The sequence below is a fragment of the Vipera ursinii genome (assembly GCF_947247035.1).
Source record: "Vipera ursinii genome assembly, chromosome: 2".
NCBI lineage: Eukaryota > Metazoa > Chordata > Lepidosauria > Squamata > Viperidae > Vipera > Vipera ursinii.
In genome coordinates this window covers 192889097-192905989 of record NC_139513.1, presented here as the reverse complement: position 1 = coordinate 192905989, position 16893 = coordinate 192889097, and the positions used below count along the sequence as shown (strand labels likewise).

The following is a 16893-nucleotide window of genomic DNA, read 5'->3' as shown; positions in this document are numbered from 1 at the left end:
GTTTGTGTGCACACTGGAATTTTCAAGAAGCTGTCCATGTCCAACATGGCAGGAAATGCCTCTTTTTTTTCCCCAGAAAGCATTCTTGGTTTTGTCTACCTATCTTTGGATGCATTCGTAGTCCCACAGTTTTAAATATTACCTGATGCTGGTTATGGATGAAAATAAAATAAATTTGAACTAAATTTCTCTCAAAGTCAGGGCTTAATCCAAACTTTAACAGACTCACCCGGTGTTGGGAGCATGCCAGGGATATACATTTTGGCCTTTGTTCAAAGATCAGGGTGGGGTCATCTTCAAATAGGATAAATAAAAGGCTAAAGGGGACAGCCATATAGCTCTGATCTTTGTTCCATCTGCATGAAAGAAGGAAAGGGTTAGGGAAGAGGCATGCTTGAACTTTAACATGCATTGCAGTTGAGAGAGGACAGCTTATTCTTCATCTTGCTAGGAGAGGGAAGTTGTATGGGTTAGTCAGACACGATACATGTATTGTGATTAAAATAGATCATTATTCTTTTCAGTACTTGCAGCCAAATATTGAGCAGACATTTGTGGCCTTCATGATCCAGATTCTGCCCTACATTGAGTTCATTATCTCTGTGGGCAAAGGACAAGGCAGAAACTGAAATACACAGGATATTTTGTGGAGTAGTCTGACTAGAAAGAGGGCCGATGGTACTGAGAAGCACAAAGAATCAGGAGGAGTCTGGTAGCATCTTTTGGGACTAATTTAATAAAAACTTCCATGAATTGTGGCTGTCATAGACTGTCACAAGTCTTCTCCTATAAACTATTTGTTACCTTTTCAAGAGTATTTAGGGCCTCTTTAGTCTTTAAAAATACTGACAAAATTCCTGCATTATATAGGGTGAATGATGAATTGGGCAAGATAGCCCATCCATGCTTTCAATTTGACTTTATGACATAATGAACATTCAGTTTTTATTTTATTAAAAATCTTGATTTTACTTCCAGAGGTACAGGTAGTCCTCATTTAGTAACCATTCATTTAGTAATCATTCGAAGTTACAACAAAACTGCATTTGTTTGCTTTCTACCCACAGGAAAAAAATCAGTACAACTTGTCTTTTTTTTTTAATATAACATCTTATTTGTACACAATTTCCCTCAGATAGGCACTTTTGTAAGTGGACTAAAATTCACATTTTTGTCCTTTTCTTTTGAGCCCAGACCTGTATCATGCAATCCAGATATTTGTTTGTACTGAAAGAGCTTGACCTATGAACCCAGGAAGGGCAGATCAACCTCTTTTGCTTAAAATCAAACAAAGTTCTTGAACCGGCCCAACTATTAGCTCGATTTAGAACTTTGGCACAAAATATTTACAACCTCACCTGGGACATTTCCTGTGGTATAGATAGCAAGGGCTTGAGTCAGAGTCATTTGCGTATTTCACTTGGAAGAAAGAAGATTGGCTCAAGTTTTCTACCTTCCCTGGCATGACATTAAATGAATGAGAAATTCTTCTGGGAGTTCTAGAAGATCAAGGGAGCAGGTCATTTGCTGTGAATGTTGCTTAGTCCATGAACTGAGGAAAGGGAGAAATGATATATCATTCCATTTCTTCTTGATCTTCCCTCACATTTCTTCTTGACCTTTTGTAGGGAAGTTCAGAAAGCTTCAACTGAAGAATCTCCCATATGAGACATAAATCAGGCTGAGATGTAGACCAGGTTGTAAGGATTAACAACTTTCAAGTCACAACATAGGTCAGGGATTAGTTTCTGCCATATTGCACCTGTTTTCTTCCCCAAACACACCTAAGCTGAAAAGGGCATTTGGCTGCTGTGAGGGGACAGAGACCACAGGGTTATTTCACAGGGACAATTCTGACTGGCTGGTTGGCTTATCTCACTAATAGTGAAACTTTTTTGGCTTTGGCTGAACTGGGGTGGCAGCGCCTTCCTCTCCCTTCAATTTAATGAGCCCATACAAGCTTGTTAAAATAATTGCTGGGTGGTGGTAGCAGTTGAACTGGTGCCACTGTCTGCCTCCCCCACAAAGGGGAGGGGTGTCTCACTGCCTGTTATTTTCCCTTGCCAAATTGCAACCAGATTCCCCTCTGTCTGCCTACTTTCCTGCTGCCTGTCTCAGAACAGAGGAAATGGATCTTCCTGCCTCTTACAGGATAAGGCCCAGGTGTTTATTCGCTACTCCAAAGTCAGTAAGAAATATAGTGGCTATCAAAGTGTGAATCCAGAAAAGCCCTGAGATAACTCACGCTGTATCCCGTGAAAATTCTGGCGGTTAAATTTCCAATCTTCTGCTGAAGGAGCCTCCCTTCAAACATTTGTTTATGGATTTATTTGATGTACTTTTGAAAATATGAAAACATGACTGTGACTAACATATTTGCAAAATATGCATCAAGCAAGATTCTACATTGGCTGTCACTGAATGTATAGTGTGGGAGAGCCATGTTACGATATTATGTTCAACCAAACCAGTGAGGAGTATTTATAAAGAGGCATTACTCATCTTAGTGGTTCAGCATCAGCACAACACCCATCAATTTATGCCTTCCTTCAAGGAAATCAGACTGTCTGCTCTGAATTAGTCCTTGCCTATTCATATCAGAAATAATTAATCCTGGTTGACAAGAGCCCCAATCCAGGAAAATGGAGGACAATTGGAGGAGGGGCTGAAAGACAAGTGATTTATTGCATCTGATTCATTTCAGCTTCTGCAACAGGCCCAAAGTGTGATGTAATCACCTGAACCCATTGCATATGTGAAATGAATAACTTCTCTAATAAAGAATATTTCTAATAAAGAATATTTCTAGCTCAGGGTTGAAATGAGGGGTCCTTGGTGCTCTCTAAGCTTGCTTTTTTTCTTGCAGACATTTCATTACCTAAACTAGGTAACATCATCAGTACTGTCATTTTGCTGTCCTTTTGTATTCTAGTGGCTTGCCTGTCAGCATTGATGGGGGTGGTCTTAGAGATACTTTGATTGGGTTGTTTGTTGTTGGCTTCTTGGGCAGTTTCTTAATTGTGGTATTGTTTACTTGATGATCTGATGTTAACCTTGGAATTAATCTATGCTGATCTGGGTGGTGATTGCTAGTGAGAGGTGCTTGGGTCTTTTTGTGCCTTTTTGGATTGGGTGTAAGTCTCTTTTGCATAGTCTATAGATGTTGTTAATGTCTATATGTCTATTAATGGCTGATTTGTCAGAATGCCAGGCTTCTAGAAATTCCCTGGCATTTTTGGACTTGGCATGATCTGGCGTCTTCTGCACTACACTAAAGCAACCCAGAACAGCAGAAAAAGGAAGTAGAGCATCTATACAACATATTCCAACAAAATGGATATCCACACAACTACAGCCCAACCAAAACAAATTCTAAAAAGTATTATACAGCCATTCATCAATAATATCTCAGAAAACACCAACAGACTACTACAACCATATAGGATCAGTCAAAACATCCTAAGCAGACCAAAAGACCCAGAAGAAAAAACAGGCGTCATCTATAACATACAATGTAAGGGCAGCAACAACCTCTGTGTAGGACAAACAGGTAGAAAACTAGCAGAACGCATCCATGAACATCAACTAACAGTCAGAAGACATGATTTTTTTAAAAATTTCACAACATATAGACAGATTTAACCATAGTTTCAGTTGGGGAAATGTGACCATCGTAGACCAAGCCAAGTTCAAAAATGCCAGGGAATTTCTAGAAGTCTATCACTCTGACAAGTCAGCCAACAGTAGATACACAGACATTAACAACATCTATAGACTATGCAAAAGAAACTATCACCCAGCCCAAAAAGGAACAAAAAGACCAAACACTTCTCCATCCGCAATTACCACCCAGATCAGCATAGCGTAAATCCAAGGTTAACATCAGACTAACCATCAAGTAAATAATACCCCAATCAAGAAACTGCCCAAGAAGCCAACAGCAAACAGCCCAACCAAAGAATCTCTAAGACCCCATCCCCACCAACCCTGACAGGCAAGCCACTAGAACAGGGGTCCCCAACCTTGGCAACTTTAAGACCTGTGGACTTCAACTCCCAGAATTCCCCAGCCAGCATGGCTGGCTGGGGAATTCTGGAAGTTGAAGTCCACAGGTCTTAAAGTTGCTAAGGTTGGGGACTCCTGCGACTAGAATATAAACTGACAGCAAAATGCACTCCTTACTAGCACTGATGATGTTACCTAGTTTGGGTAATGAAACATCTGCGAGAAAACAAGCAAGCTTAGGGAGCAGCAAGGACCCCTCATGAATAACTTCTTGTTGAACAGTTTTCATGCTTGATAATCTAGGAAAGGAGGAAGACTTTCTGTACAGAAGAATGAAAAACAAGAATGGTCCTTGCTGCCCTCTATCCTAGCACAATGCTGGAAATTGAGGGGAAAAAATCTTGTAACAAGACAGAGGTAAATCCCTTCATTACTATTGTCAGAATTGTTATCTGGACATTATGAACATATCTAGGTGATCCTCAGACAAGGCCATCTGCAACAGTAGTCACTGGCTTCAAAATGGCCGCTGTGATCAAGCGAACAAAGCCCTGCCCCTTTTTAATGTTTGTGTAATGCATCCAACACACATTAAAAAGTTGTAGGCCTTGTCAGTCCATCCATACCCACCAATTTTAAGCCACAAACATTGCTGTGGAACAAGTGACTGAGAGCTTGCGGAAGACTTTAAATATAAGAAAGAAAAATTAATTTCATTAAAATGAATTGATCTGCTGTTTCTCTTGAAGAAAACATAATTCAATTCTTTGGAGTCACATTTGCATTTTAAAGGTACAGTTTTTTCCCCTTTGGGAAAACTATAAGAGAGCCAAGTTAGACTATAGTAACCAACAATTACAAGGAATCTCATACAACTCCATAATACATATGATGAAGTGAGCCTATAGCTCTCAAAAGCTTGTACCTCTTAATAGGATTTCTTAGGCTGAAAATACGGTATCAGATTCCTTTAGGCCCTTTCAGTGAGAATACTTGGCCTCGTTATATACAGTTTTATTTGGACCACACTGTGTGTCAGTGTTGGAAAGTGTTGGAAAGTAATCTTAATAACCATTATGAAAACTTTAAACAAGTTAATGGACTTAGTTTGGGGGGGAAAATCCAATATATTTATATTGGACTATAATATCTATAAAGGAAAATCTACCTTCCTGTGGCAGGTGCTGCCACCTGCTGTTTTTATTTATCCTGCAAAGGCATGTGTGGTGTAACCTTCCCTAGCTTCAAATTCCTTTCCCTCCCTCTGGTGTCATAACCCAGCTGGAACCTGTTATTGATTTCCCTTTGCCACCTTTGCTGCCTCCTTCCACAGGTCTCCAGCGCTCCCTTGACTGCCACCCACGTAACAATTCTCCTCTATTTTGTGTCTGCAGAAATAATACAGCCAAATATGTTATGGCAACTCTTGCATAATATGCAACAAAGGACATCAGGGCACGTAGGAAGGGCTGAGGGGAAAGGCTCAGACAACTCATTTCTCAGACATTGATGCCATGATGCCTTTTGACACTGGTGGGTCTGGGAAAACCACTGGGGAAGTTTTGGGTGGGGACAAAAGAATTGGCAACAATCTTCATTTTTCTGCTTCTTTCTTTCTCCATGGAGCCATTAGGAGCAGCTGATTTTTTTTTTTAAGGTGGGGCATTGAGATGTGAAACTCAGCTCAAGGGAGAAAGAAGGAGAAGAATACTAAAACAAGATTCGTGGATTGCTGCCACTTTCGCAAAAAGTGGTTCCAACTGTTAAGCCGATTTCTAACTTAACCATTCTGAAGCTGGTTTTCAGTGGAAATCACCAGAGCTGTTGATTCCTCATTGAAGGAAACTTTGCCTTCCTCTCAGCTCCTGAGCTTCAGCAGCTTCCACAGATCAGATAAGGGGAATTCTGGTTTGACAGCTTGGTAGCTCCCCCACCCCACCCCCGCCTGCCCACCCATATGCTCAGACAAAGATAGCAAGTGTGAAAACTGACAAAAGCCTGTCAGTTTCCCATTCTCTTAGGCAATTGCCAAACTATTACAAGATTCCAGACTTCTTAGGGATTTTTTATTTCATTTCCTTCCTCCCTCACTTTATGGGTAGAGTGGCAATGGGGGTATTTTTGTTACTTCAGGATCAAGAGCAATGATTTTTTTCCAGCTTATTCTCAGAGTCTCTGGATTGCAGGTCACTTGTCATTAGCTTTTCAGTTAATGGGAAGGGATGGTCGTGTGAAAGTGGCTGAGAATAATACAGTATCTGGTTTGATCATTGCCTGGATCAGTCCCTGTCTAGATAGTCCCCACATGGGGCTTCAAATTGAATCCCTTCACACCACTACAAATGACTCCCAAGTTTCTGAGCCTTTAGCAGGACTGTTGCCTGCAGAGTTTGAAAATTATTATTATTATTATTGCATTCATAGGAATTGGACATTTTCTCTTGGGAAAAGATGAACCAGTTTCTGACTTAGAATGCAGCAAAAACAAATGATTAAACCCTCCCTCTCCTGGTGCACAAGTTCTGATCCAGACAGAATGCCAGGGCTAACCTCATGACAAATTTTATATCTAAGTTAGTCCTCAGTTGAAACCAATAAATAGCCTAGGCCAGGGGTGTCAAACTGCCGGGCCATGGGTCGGATGTGTCATGGTGAAACTGTGCCCACCCCATTGCCGGCAATGGAAAAAAAGTTGTGATACGTTGTGACACGTCACGTGATGTTGCAAGTTTGACACCCCTGGCCTAGGCTTATTCTGCATTCCAACAGAGCATTGGTAGAAACTTAGATGTAAATATGTTTCTCATCCAAATTGGACCCCATGATTATCATCCAATGTATATGTACAATATGAATGAATAGATAAATCTTTATTACAACTCCATACCAAAATGCAAAGAAGCAATTCAATGTCACCCATACCTTATAACAGTTTACAGTAATACCGGGAGCAAGGAACTTTAATATTTGGTATAAGTGCAACCATTTTCTACTTAGCTTAAGTTGGTGCCTAGCTTCCAGATAGAAACAGTAAGACTTAGCAGCTTGGGTTACAATTTTGTGTTCTACACATCCAGAAAATAGATATCATGATAATATAAAATCCACTAGGAAAGAAACATAATCTGAAGATCTAAGACATGGGGATAGCCAGGAAATGATAGTACAAATACAAATAGTATTCATATAATTCAAATTATATTAAAATAATTTAGTTCTCAATTTTATAATATTCTTTGATGATGAAAAAAATCTGTATTTTTTGTGTTGGAATTTTGCTATCTCCCAAAAAAGCAATACAATAAACAATGGAACTAAAATTAAAATTAACATAATACAAAAATGAAAATAAAGTAAATAATAAATTGTGCTCCTGCTATCCATTTTGGGTCCTGAAGCCACTGATTTTTCAACCATAATGCTTGATATATTGTTCAAGTCCTAGTGTGATCCTTGAGCCAACAGAAATTGTATACCCTGTCTATGGAACTTGTAGAAGCTAAATTATTGTTTATCATACCTAATTCAATAACACTAATTTTCTAAGTGAAATTCCCCATGACTTAAAATGTAAAAACAGCTAATTATTAACCTGCTTTCCAGTTCTAAAATAAGATTCTGTGAGTTTGGATAAGAGATTATTTCTATCGTGTATATGACTATGCAGTTTGAAGGTTAATTTGGGTACAGCTATTTCCCTTGGAAATACTCATGAGGTACTTGTCTTTTGCACAGCCTGCCAGCCTGGGATGTATCGTCACTCTCTAGAAATGGAACGGTGCCTGAAATGTCCTCCCAAGAGCATCTCCCACTCTCCTTCCGCTACAAGCTGCCCCTGCATCCAAGGCTTCTTTAGGACATCCACTGAGGACCAAACTGTGGCCTGCACAAGTAAGTGCTCCAAGAAGGAAGAACCTGCTTCTAGGCAGGGAAGATGGTCCTTGGGAGAATGAAGACCTCACATCTCTTGTAAAATGAAGATGAAAATGTAGTGGAGCTGTACTACTGTATTGATATCTGTCTGTTTTACCTACTTCCATTTCTCTCCCAGTGGAGGTCTCAATGCTTTGGGGATATATTGTAAGATGAAGAGGTGTGTCCAAGGCACAGAAATGCAATAGATTCCCTTTCCTTTGGTATTTTAGGCTAAGGATCCCATCATCCCTATTTATGTTGAAATCCACTGAACATATTCTGCCCAGTGCTTGCAGGTAAACTGTGCCCAGTGGAAAGAACTCATAATATAAAGATGGGCACCACTGCAAAATCTCATTATGCATGGAATATATATAAACTAAGAAAAGTCTAAAAACTGTGAAACAGGATTTTGTAGGATGGAATGATTAACACCCTTTCTTCTCTTTGATTTTCCAGGCCCTCCTTCTGCTCCACGCCATCTCAACTTCTCCCTTGTAGGGACACAGATTTCCCTTTGGTGGCAACCTCCCCTTGATCGGGGTGGACGCCAGGATCTCACTTACAATGTTGCCTGCCAAATTTGCCATTTTCTGGTGTGCGAACCTTGTGAAAGTAGTGTGACGTTTTCCCCCAGTGCTTTAGGCCTTCTCAAGCCAAGTGTGGTTGTGGATGGTTTGGAAGCTTACACCAATTATAGCTTCACTGTACGGGCTCATAATGGAGTATCCGGGCTCAGCCTTGCCTCACATAACAGTACCAGTTCCCCCGTCTGGGTGTCTGTGGGCCATGCAGGTGAGTTACTGCAATGGGTAAGGAGGAAAGATGTTGCACCCTCAGGAAGTGAGCAACCAAAGCTGTAGTAGAGTTGAACTACTGTATGGTTCTTGTCAGTGCTTTTTTTGTAAAAGAAAAAGGTGCTGGAACTCACACGTCATACAACCTGCCTTGCCTACCCTACAAGGTTCCATCCAAAAAAGGTGCCGGAACTCCGTTCTGGGCGTTCTATGAGAAAAAAGCCCTGGTTCTTGTTGTGTTCCTTTTGCTAGCTAAAAGCAGCCCGCTGTGTTTATGGAGATTCTCAATCATCCAGGTCATGGCTGAAGAAGCTCCTTGGATGAGAAAGTGAAATGTTTTCAAAGAAAAGAAAAGAAAAAAACAAGAAAGTCCAGTTGCCTTTTGGAAAAGGCACCTTTGGGACAGACAGCTGTGTACATGTAGTTCATAAGATGAAGGCATGCTGTAATAGTTAAAAGTGATTCTCTGACTCAGTACTAGTGTCAACCGTAAATTATATTCAGTTAGGAGTGGAGAGCTTCATTTTGGATGCCAACTTTCATCCGTCCCAGACAGCATGGCAAATCCACACGGACAATTAGAACTAGGACAAATAGTGATATGGAGAAGGCCCTGGCTTCCCTCCAGATCTGCCAAAGGAAGCCATTCACTATCAGACTTACCTCTTCAGGTCTACCGGAGGTCACCATGCCAACCTGCTGTGCAGGCTGATGGAAATATTATGGAGAACTTTATAAAAGGATTGAAAACACTGAAGAAGTCATATAAATGATAAGGCGAATGGTATCATTCTTGAAAGGAGCATTTCCTTTGAGGAATATAATATTTCCTTAGAGCTTAAACCACAACTGTTAAATGTGTAAGGGGAAAAAAACAATTTTCCATTGAAATGTTAGCCAGCATAGTAACATTTATGCTAACAGAGACCACTAAGAACTAGATCAGATTAATTTGGTAAATTAAATGTGTTGATAATACAGATGCCCTTTCAATTCTCTTATACCTTTCTGTTTGATTCTTGAAATTCAGAATTCTGGAGAATAAAACCTGAAGTTTATTTTAGCTCATCCAAAAATCAATTTGTAAATTGCTGCTATGTGTTCAAAGCTCCACCAGAGGCCACTAACACAAATATATTTGATTTTTAAAGTTCTCAATCCTGATGACGTGGTATCAGAAGAAAATTCTACTTCTTTAATCTAGGATTATGCTGGTGCTAAAACATATTGAGCAACATATTTCCATGATAAACACTTAAATGATTCCCAGTCTGACTTTGAGAAGTCATTTTGTTATGCTACAGAAATGACTTATTTGATCATTCATGGAGAACCAGACAAGCCAGAACATATCTAAGTAGACAGCAAGAAAAGGACTTATGCAAGTCATTTCCTTAGCAGAGACATCTATTGTGACTGCATTAGAAACACATATAATCAGGAACTTTGAACTCTTTTAAAGGCTCAAAGACTCTAATTTGGTATCCTACCTATCCCTCTTCTGCCTCCTTAGTCCAAGTTGCAGGCCATGTCAATAGGAGCCACTTCCAAGCACAGCTGGGTCTCTCATCACCTTTCTAATTATTTGGATTTCAGTTCCACCTCTCCACTTTCCTCATTATGAAAATGAGTTACCTTGCCTACCAGTTGCTTCTGGAAACAAGATTTTCCAGTCTTTATCACATCTTTTTTTCCTAGATCTTAGGCTGATGTATAAAAGTCTATCCTACATTATAATTCTTCTGAATGGTACGTGATGTTAACGTATTTATGGGATTAGGTTAATAATTGCAATTAACAATAAAGGAAGAATATTTTTAAATAAATAGTTTTAATAATAGCAGTGACTTGACAAATAAACCATGAGCAAATAATGATCTAAATGAGTGTAAAGCACTGCTTTGATTCATAGTATTCCAATATTTAATAGGGAGCATCTTTTTAGGTCTTCCTTTTAAAGTTAATTGTTTTATTTTTACTTATTTGATTGGTATCCTGCTTTTACTGACAATATCTGAGGATGGATGGCACTAATGTAAAATAAGTACCAATAAAGCATTGATAAAAAACAACATTTGAGAAAAAAATCGATAAAACCATAGCAAAGCAAAGCAAACTAGAGATTCTATCACATTCTTGTATAGTGAACCAAGCTAGAAATTCTATCACATTCTTGTATAGTGAGCATATTTATATAGTAAGCATATGTCATTGTAGGAGCTTCCGCCAAGTTCAATATAATACCTGTTTCTTTTAATAAAATTTAAATGGGCAATGATGCCTATAGTAAAAGTTTGTGTCCTGTTGTTGGTATGTGGATGTGCGTAAGAACAGGAGAGTCTTTGGGATCTTCCGGCTCCAGGACAGAAATGTCTTGGACCATCATATATGCAGGGTACATTCTGGGAGCTAGAATCACTAATCAAAATGTACCATGGAGCGAGATGCCAAACTAACTGCTTGTAGAGGAACTGGCTCGAAAAGTCAAAGAGTTTGAAAAGGATATGCAAAGGATGTTGGCAAATTGGATTTCATAGGTGAGATTGGCTTCACTTGCTCGGTGCTCTTTCATAGCAGGCCCCTTATCTGCGCAATTTATCCCAGCTGTTATTACATCCATAGAGCAAGGTAACCCAATGCTGAGAAATATAAACTATAAATGGGTTTGGCATTGCCTTCAGCTGTAAAGGGACCATCTTGTTTCTCCTTCCATGCAGCTCCAGTTGTGGTGACCAATATCATTTTGGATAAGCAGAATGAAAGCAGCCTCTCTGTGACTTGGCTCCCTTCCCGTCATCGCAGCCAGAGCTCTGTGAACTATGAGGTTCTATACTTTGTGAAGGTGAAATGTGCTCCTCCATTGTCCTCCTAGAAAATCTATAAGACAGTCCCCTTGTTGTGTAGCTCTGCATCTCATTTTGGCTCTTAGAAAACTGTTCTGATTGTTGAATTCCACAGGGAGAAGAAAAACACTACACTGTCCATCATCTTCAGAAGCCTCAAGTAACCCTGGCCAACCTGCAGCCTGACACAGCCTACCTGCTGCGTGTGCGATCCATCACACCGTTAGGACCTGGACCATATTCCCAGGAGAAGGAATTCCGCACTCTGCCGCAAGGTTGTCTTTTCAAATCCTACTTCTGCGTTGTAGGACGTTTGTAGTTCAGTGATTTAGAAGCCAATTCTGAGGCAAGGGACAATCCAAACTGGAAGTGCACTGTGGGTGTGGGTGTGCATTCTCCCTTCATAATGGTTTTATTATAAACTATTTCTCAAAATTAATATTTGTCTCAAAAGAATTTTTGTTTACTATTTTAATTATAATTCTTTTATTACAAAATTTTATAATTACAACTTAATTCACGTTTTATAGCCAGATCAAAAACAGTTGTTGATAGACACACTTTTCCTATGGGGAGGGTATAAATTTCCCTCCTTCCCATGTACGTCCTTATTTCCCCAACGGTGAAAACAGTCTCAGTGTTAATAGGATTCCTGGAGAAAATTATTTATGTGGTTGCTAAGAATAACTCCAACTAAACGGTCAATCTAGTTATTTAATTAATAACCATTTTAAAAGCTTCAGTACTGACTATTACAGTAGCGGACTTACTGAAGTTGATCAGGTTGTCTGTGGTCTTGTGCAATCAAATATATAGCCATAAAGCTTCTGATTCATTGCACTAAAGAAAGCAACGTGTATGTACCAAGAATTAAATATGTGAGGCTGCTTTTGGCACTGAAGTGAATTGTATTTCAACTGCCTGGATTTGTCCCTGCCGTTGTCTTGGGAAGATTTCAGAAATGGCTTGTTCTTGCCTTCTTCACAGGATAGAAAGAGAGGGACTGGCCCAAGGTCATCCAGCTGACTTTGTATTTAAGGCAGGACTAGAACTCACAGTCTCCCAGTTTCTAGTCTGATGCCTTAACCACTATACCCCACTAGGTCTCCACAAAATGAATTGGAGAAGGCCCATTCATAAGTTAGCTTAATGTACAAATTAAGTACTCTGGATTTACTGCAGATGTATCCAGTTGTGCATGCCAGCTCCGTATCAGATATTACCAATGGCCATTACTGGCTTCTTTAGAGTTTATTTTGCCATTTTCATGGCACTGGACAGCCAGTAAAAAGGAAAATGATCTCAAAACAAGCCACAGATATTTTTATAGTTTTGTTTCTTTCTTAACACCAGCAGCTGTCTCTGCCAAATCACTTGAAATAAATAAACCAACTAGTGACAACTTATGAGCCATGCATTGCTGCAGAGGGTTCTGGAGAGAAACCAGTATAAATGCTCGTGCACATTCTGTATTTTTTTTTCTAAACATTATATTAATTCAATTCTGTATTATATTTGTACAACAACATAAAATAATGGCATAACATCATTTCTATTTAATGATAATCAGGAATCAGCAATTATAATAATAACAATTTTCTTTCTAGAGTTAACAGACTATGAGGTAAAAATAGCTACTTGATTACTAGTATAAGAAATATTCTCTCTTACAGAAATTAATCACCCAGGACTCTGACCCAGCCTTTTTTTGTTCTCATCGTTCCATAAAGTGTCAATATAAAACACAGTGTTTAATATTCTCCACTTGACCCTGACTAAAGGGGCAAAGGCCTTGTTTCACTGGAGATTTAGAGAATTTTTCCCTGAAGGAGTGCTGAAGGCAGGGTTTGCAAACATGAATGAGTAAATACCCTCCTTGGGTGTATACTCATAAGAACAGATAAATATCAAGAAAAGGCCCCGTCTTTCTTGTAACAAGGTATCTTTTAACAAGGTAAAAGAAAGAGGTAAACGTGGAAGACTGAATTGAATTCCATCATCATCATTCATCTTAGAAGGCATCCCATTGTCCCAAAGATTAAGATTCTGCAATAAAGTCAGAGAATGCAGCCACAAAATGCCTGAAAGTGTGTTTTTTTACTGGCGTTACCCATGGACTCTCTCATGGTTGTGCCTAATGCAAGATTTAATCAAATAGTCATCCAGGAGCTATCAACTTTCTTGAAATATCTTAGCATTCATTTTTAAATGAACTCTAGTGGAGATTGAGGGCTATCCTGTTTCTGTTTTACCTGGATCAGCAAGAATATCCCAAGGAAGACTCAGAATTTCCCTCAGAATATTATCCTGGATTGTCTCTAATTTAGCATTTTGCCTTCCATATCCACCTCTTTGCCCTATATAATGCTGAGGAGCTCCCGACTCCTGAACTCCTCTGAGATGATTGAGTGCTATTAATTGTCCTCTTTAAAAAGGAGATCCAAAGGACAAGACGTGCACCTAACAAGTCTGGCAGTGTTTCCAGGATCCAGACCAGAATCTTTCCATCTTACCAAGAAGATGCGCATAATTTCCACCTTGTTTTCTATAAGAATTTCTAAAAAGAAGAAATACGGGTAGTCCTTGATTTATGACCACAATGGAGACCAGAATTTCCATTGCTTAGCAAGGTGGTTTTTTATTTTTTATTTATTTTATTTTAATTCCATTTATATCCCGCCCTTCTCCAAAGACTCAGGGCGGCTTACAAGCTTAGCAGTAGCAGCAGGTGGTTGTTAAGTGAGATATACCCAATTTCATTACCCAATTTCATTGTCGTGGTTGTTAGGCAAATCACCATGGTCATTAAGTGAAACAAATGTTCAATAAATGAATTCCCCCCATTGACTTTGCTTGTTGGAAGCTGGCTGGGAAGGTTGCAAATGACAGTCACATGGCCTCAGGATGCTACAGCTGTCGTAAATACATGCCAGCTGCCAAGCACCCAAATTTTAATCATTTGACCAACATGAGGATGCTGCAACAGTCATAAATGTGAAGACTGGCTGAAAGTCACTCTCTTCAGTGCTGTTATAACTTCGAACGCTCACTAAATGAAGGATTGTAAGTCAAGAACTATCTTTAGTGGGTCTGAATAAGCTATACTGGTGTTTAGAGTGCCAGATTAATGTTTAATAAGGAAATGCATGAACTACTGTAAACTTTGCTTCATGTTGTGGAGTTAATACCAGTTTTAAAAGCAAAGAACCAGCCAAAGGATGATAAGTCATGTTGCCCTTGTGCAATAAAAGAAAGGGGCAAATGCAATTGCCTCTCATTTACCAGGGTCTCTCTGTTGCACCCTCCTATATCCAAATGGAAGGGACGCGGTGGCTCAGTGGGTTAGGACGCTGAGCTTGTCGATCAGATGGTCGGCAGTTTGGCGGGTCAAATCCCGAGTGCCGTGTAGCAGAGTGAGCGCCTGTTACTCGTCCCAGCTTCTGGCAACCTAGCAGTTCGAAAGCACGTAAAAATGCAAGTAGGAAAATAGGGACCACTGCGGTGGGAAGGTAACAGCGTTCCGTGCGCCTTTGGCGTCTAGTCATGCCGGCCACATGACCACGGAGACGTCCTCGGACAAGCGCTGGCTCTTCGGCTTTGAAACGGAGATGAGCACCGGCCCCTAGAGCTGGAAACGACTAGCACGCATGTGCGGGGGAACCTTTACCTTTACCTTTACTATATCCAAATGGAACAGCGTACTATTATGATTGAAGTGTTATTTAAAGACACTGCCTGCAGTGTTGCCATCATGAGCAAAGATACATTAACTTCACGACCGCTGCTTTTTTAAAGGATGTGATCACAATGTGGAGTTTCCAAATATAATTTGACTTCGTCCTGGATGACGTTCTTTAAAATGCCATTAAATAAAGAGCAAAATGAACGAATAAACACAATTCGAAAAGCAAGACTGAAAGGATCCCTGTGCTAGATACTTTCAGCTCAGCTCCATGATTTGGTGAGCCCTTGTTATTTCTTTTGGGGCAGCTGAGCCAATTTTCAATGAACTGTTATGCCAAAGAAATGCTGTAAAGCTGGCTGCAACAGGAACCTTGGAGCTCTGCAAAATTTAGGGACAAACCATTTCACCATTGGAGAGAATTCTTGTTTCCCCCCCCTCCTCCTGACCCCTGAGGTACATCTGCCCTAACTGGTCTTCTAAGTGGAATGTTATTATTTATTTATTATTTATTAATTTAATTTGTATACCGCCCTTCTCCCAAAGGACTCAGGGCGGTGAACAGGGCAATACATATTAAAAAACAAGATACAAAAATTAAAAGCGATTAAACAACAATGCCCATGAATAAGTTAATACACATTAAAAAAGTTAAAACAGATTTATAAAACCCAGCCCCATCCCATCAGGCCAGGCCAGCTTGTTCAAAAAGGTAGGTTTTGAGATCGCGCAGGAAGGAGCGGAGGTCAGGTGCCATCTGGAGCTCGACCGGAAGATGGTTCCATAAATCCGGCGCACCCAGAGAACGCCCTCCCCCTGGGGGCCACCAGTCGACATTCTTTGACCGGTGGCATCCTGAGGAGGCCCTCTCTGTGGGAGCGAACTGGGTGGAGGGAAGTTGATGCCGGCCGCAGGTGCTCCCCAAGGTATTCCGGACCCATGCCATGTAGGGCTTTGTAGGTCATTACCAACACCTTGAATCTTGCCCGGAAGACAACTGGAAGCCAATGCAGCTCGCGGAGCAGAGGTGTAACATGGGAGTGTCGGGAAACTCCCAACACAACTCTCGCAGCTGCATTCTATACCATGTTGGCTTTGCAGCTCTCCTCAATAACCCAGGCCAGTGAAAGGGATTGGAGATTATAGCTGTTTTGCTCTTTTTGTATCAGTTGCCAAACAGCATGCAAAGAGCCAGACTTTTTGGAGATGAGACTTTTGTTCCACCAGGCTCCATGCCACACAAGTTAGAAGAGTGATTTTTTAAAAAACATTTTTCTGAGTCAGCAGAAGTTAGGGCAATCACAGATGGTTTCAAAGCACTTTGGAGAGATTGGAGAGAGGACGTAATGGCAGCTAAAAAGTCTCTTAATGAAAACACTTTACTTTCGGCAACAGATATGCTGCATAATTTACACAGCAGCTATGTTTGTCATCGACAGGGAATCGTGCCAGTTTCTGCAATAAAATATGAAGAGCAAATAAAAACCTACGAGCCTTGATTATATGGCTTCTTGATGCCAGTTGACCATGCACTTGGGATTGTTCCAATTTTTTCCACACATATACATTCTCCCTGTGGTCCATCACTGTAGCTGCCTATGCTGAACACAGTTGCAGTATGAAACTCCCCTAACATCCATGTGGTTCCCTT

At 40.2% G+C, this 16893-nt stretch overlaps 1 protein-coding gene across 2 annotated transcripts in view; it reads left to right on the top strand.

The window, feature by feature from the left end:
• The window catches only part of EPHA1 (EPH receptor A1), a 77530-nt gene that overhangs the window by 51383 nt on the left and 9254 nt on the right, over positions 1-16893 (top strand). For both annotated transcript variants that reach the window (XM_083352839.1, XM_083352838.1), the window contains exons 5-8: positions 7741-7896; positions 8380-8715; positions 11435-11559; positions 11676-11835. In XM_083352839.1, the coding sequence (XP_083208965.1) occupies positions 7741-7896; positions 8380-8715; positions 11435-11559; positions 11676-11835 (777 nt within the window). The remainder of the gene's footprint in view (positions 1-7740; positions 7897-8379; positions 8716-11434; positions 11560-11675; positions 11836-16893) is intronic.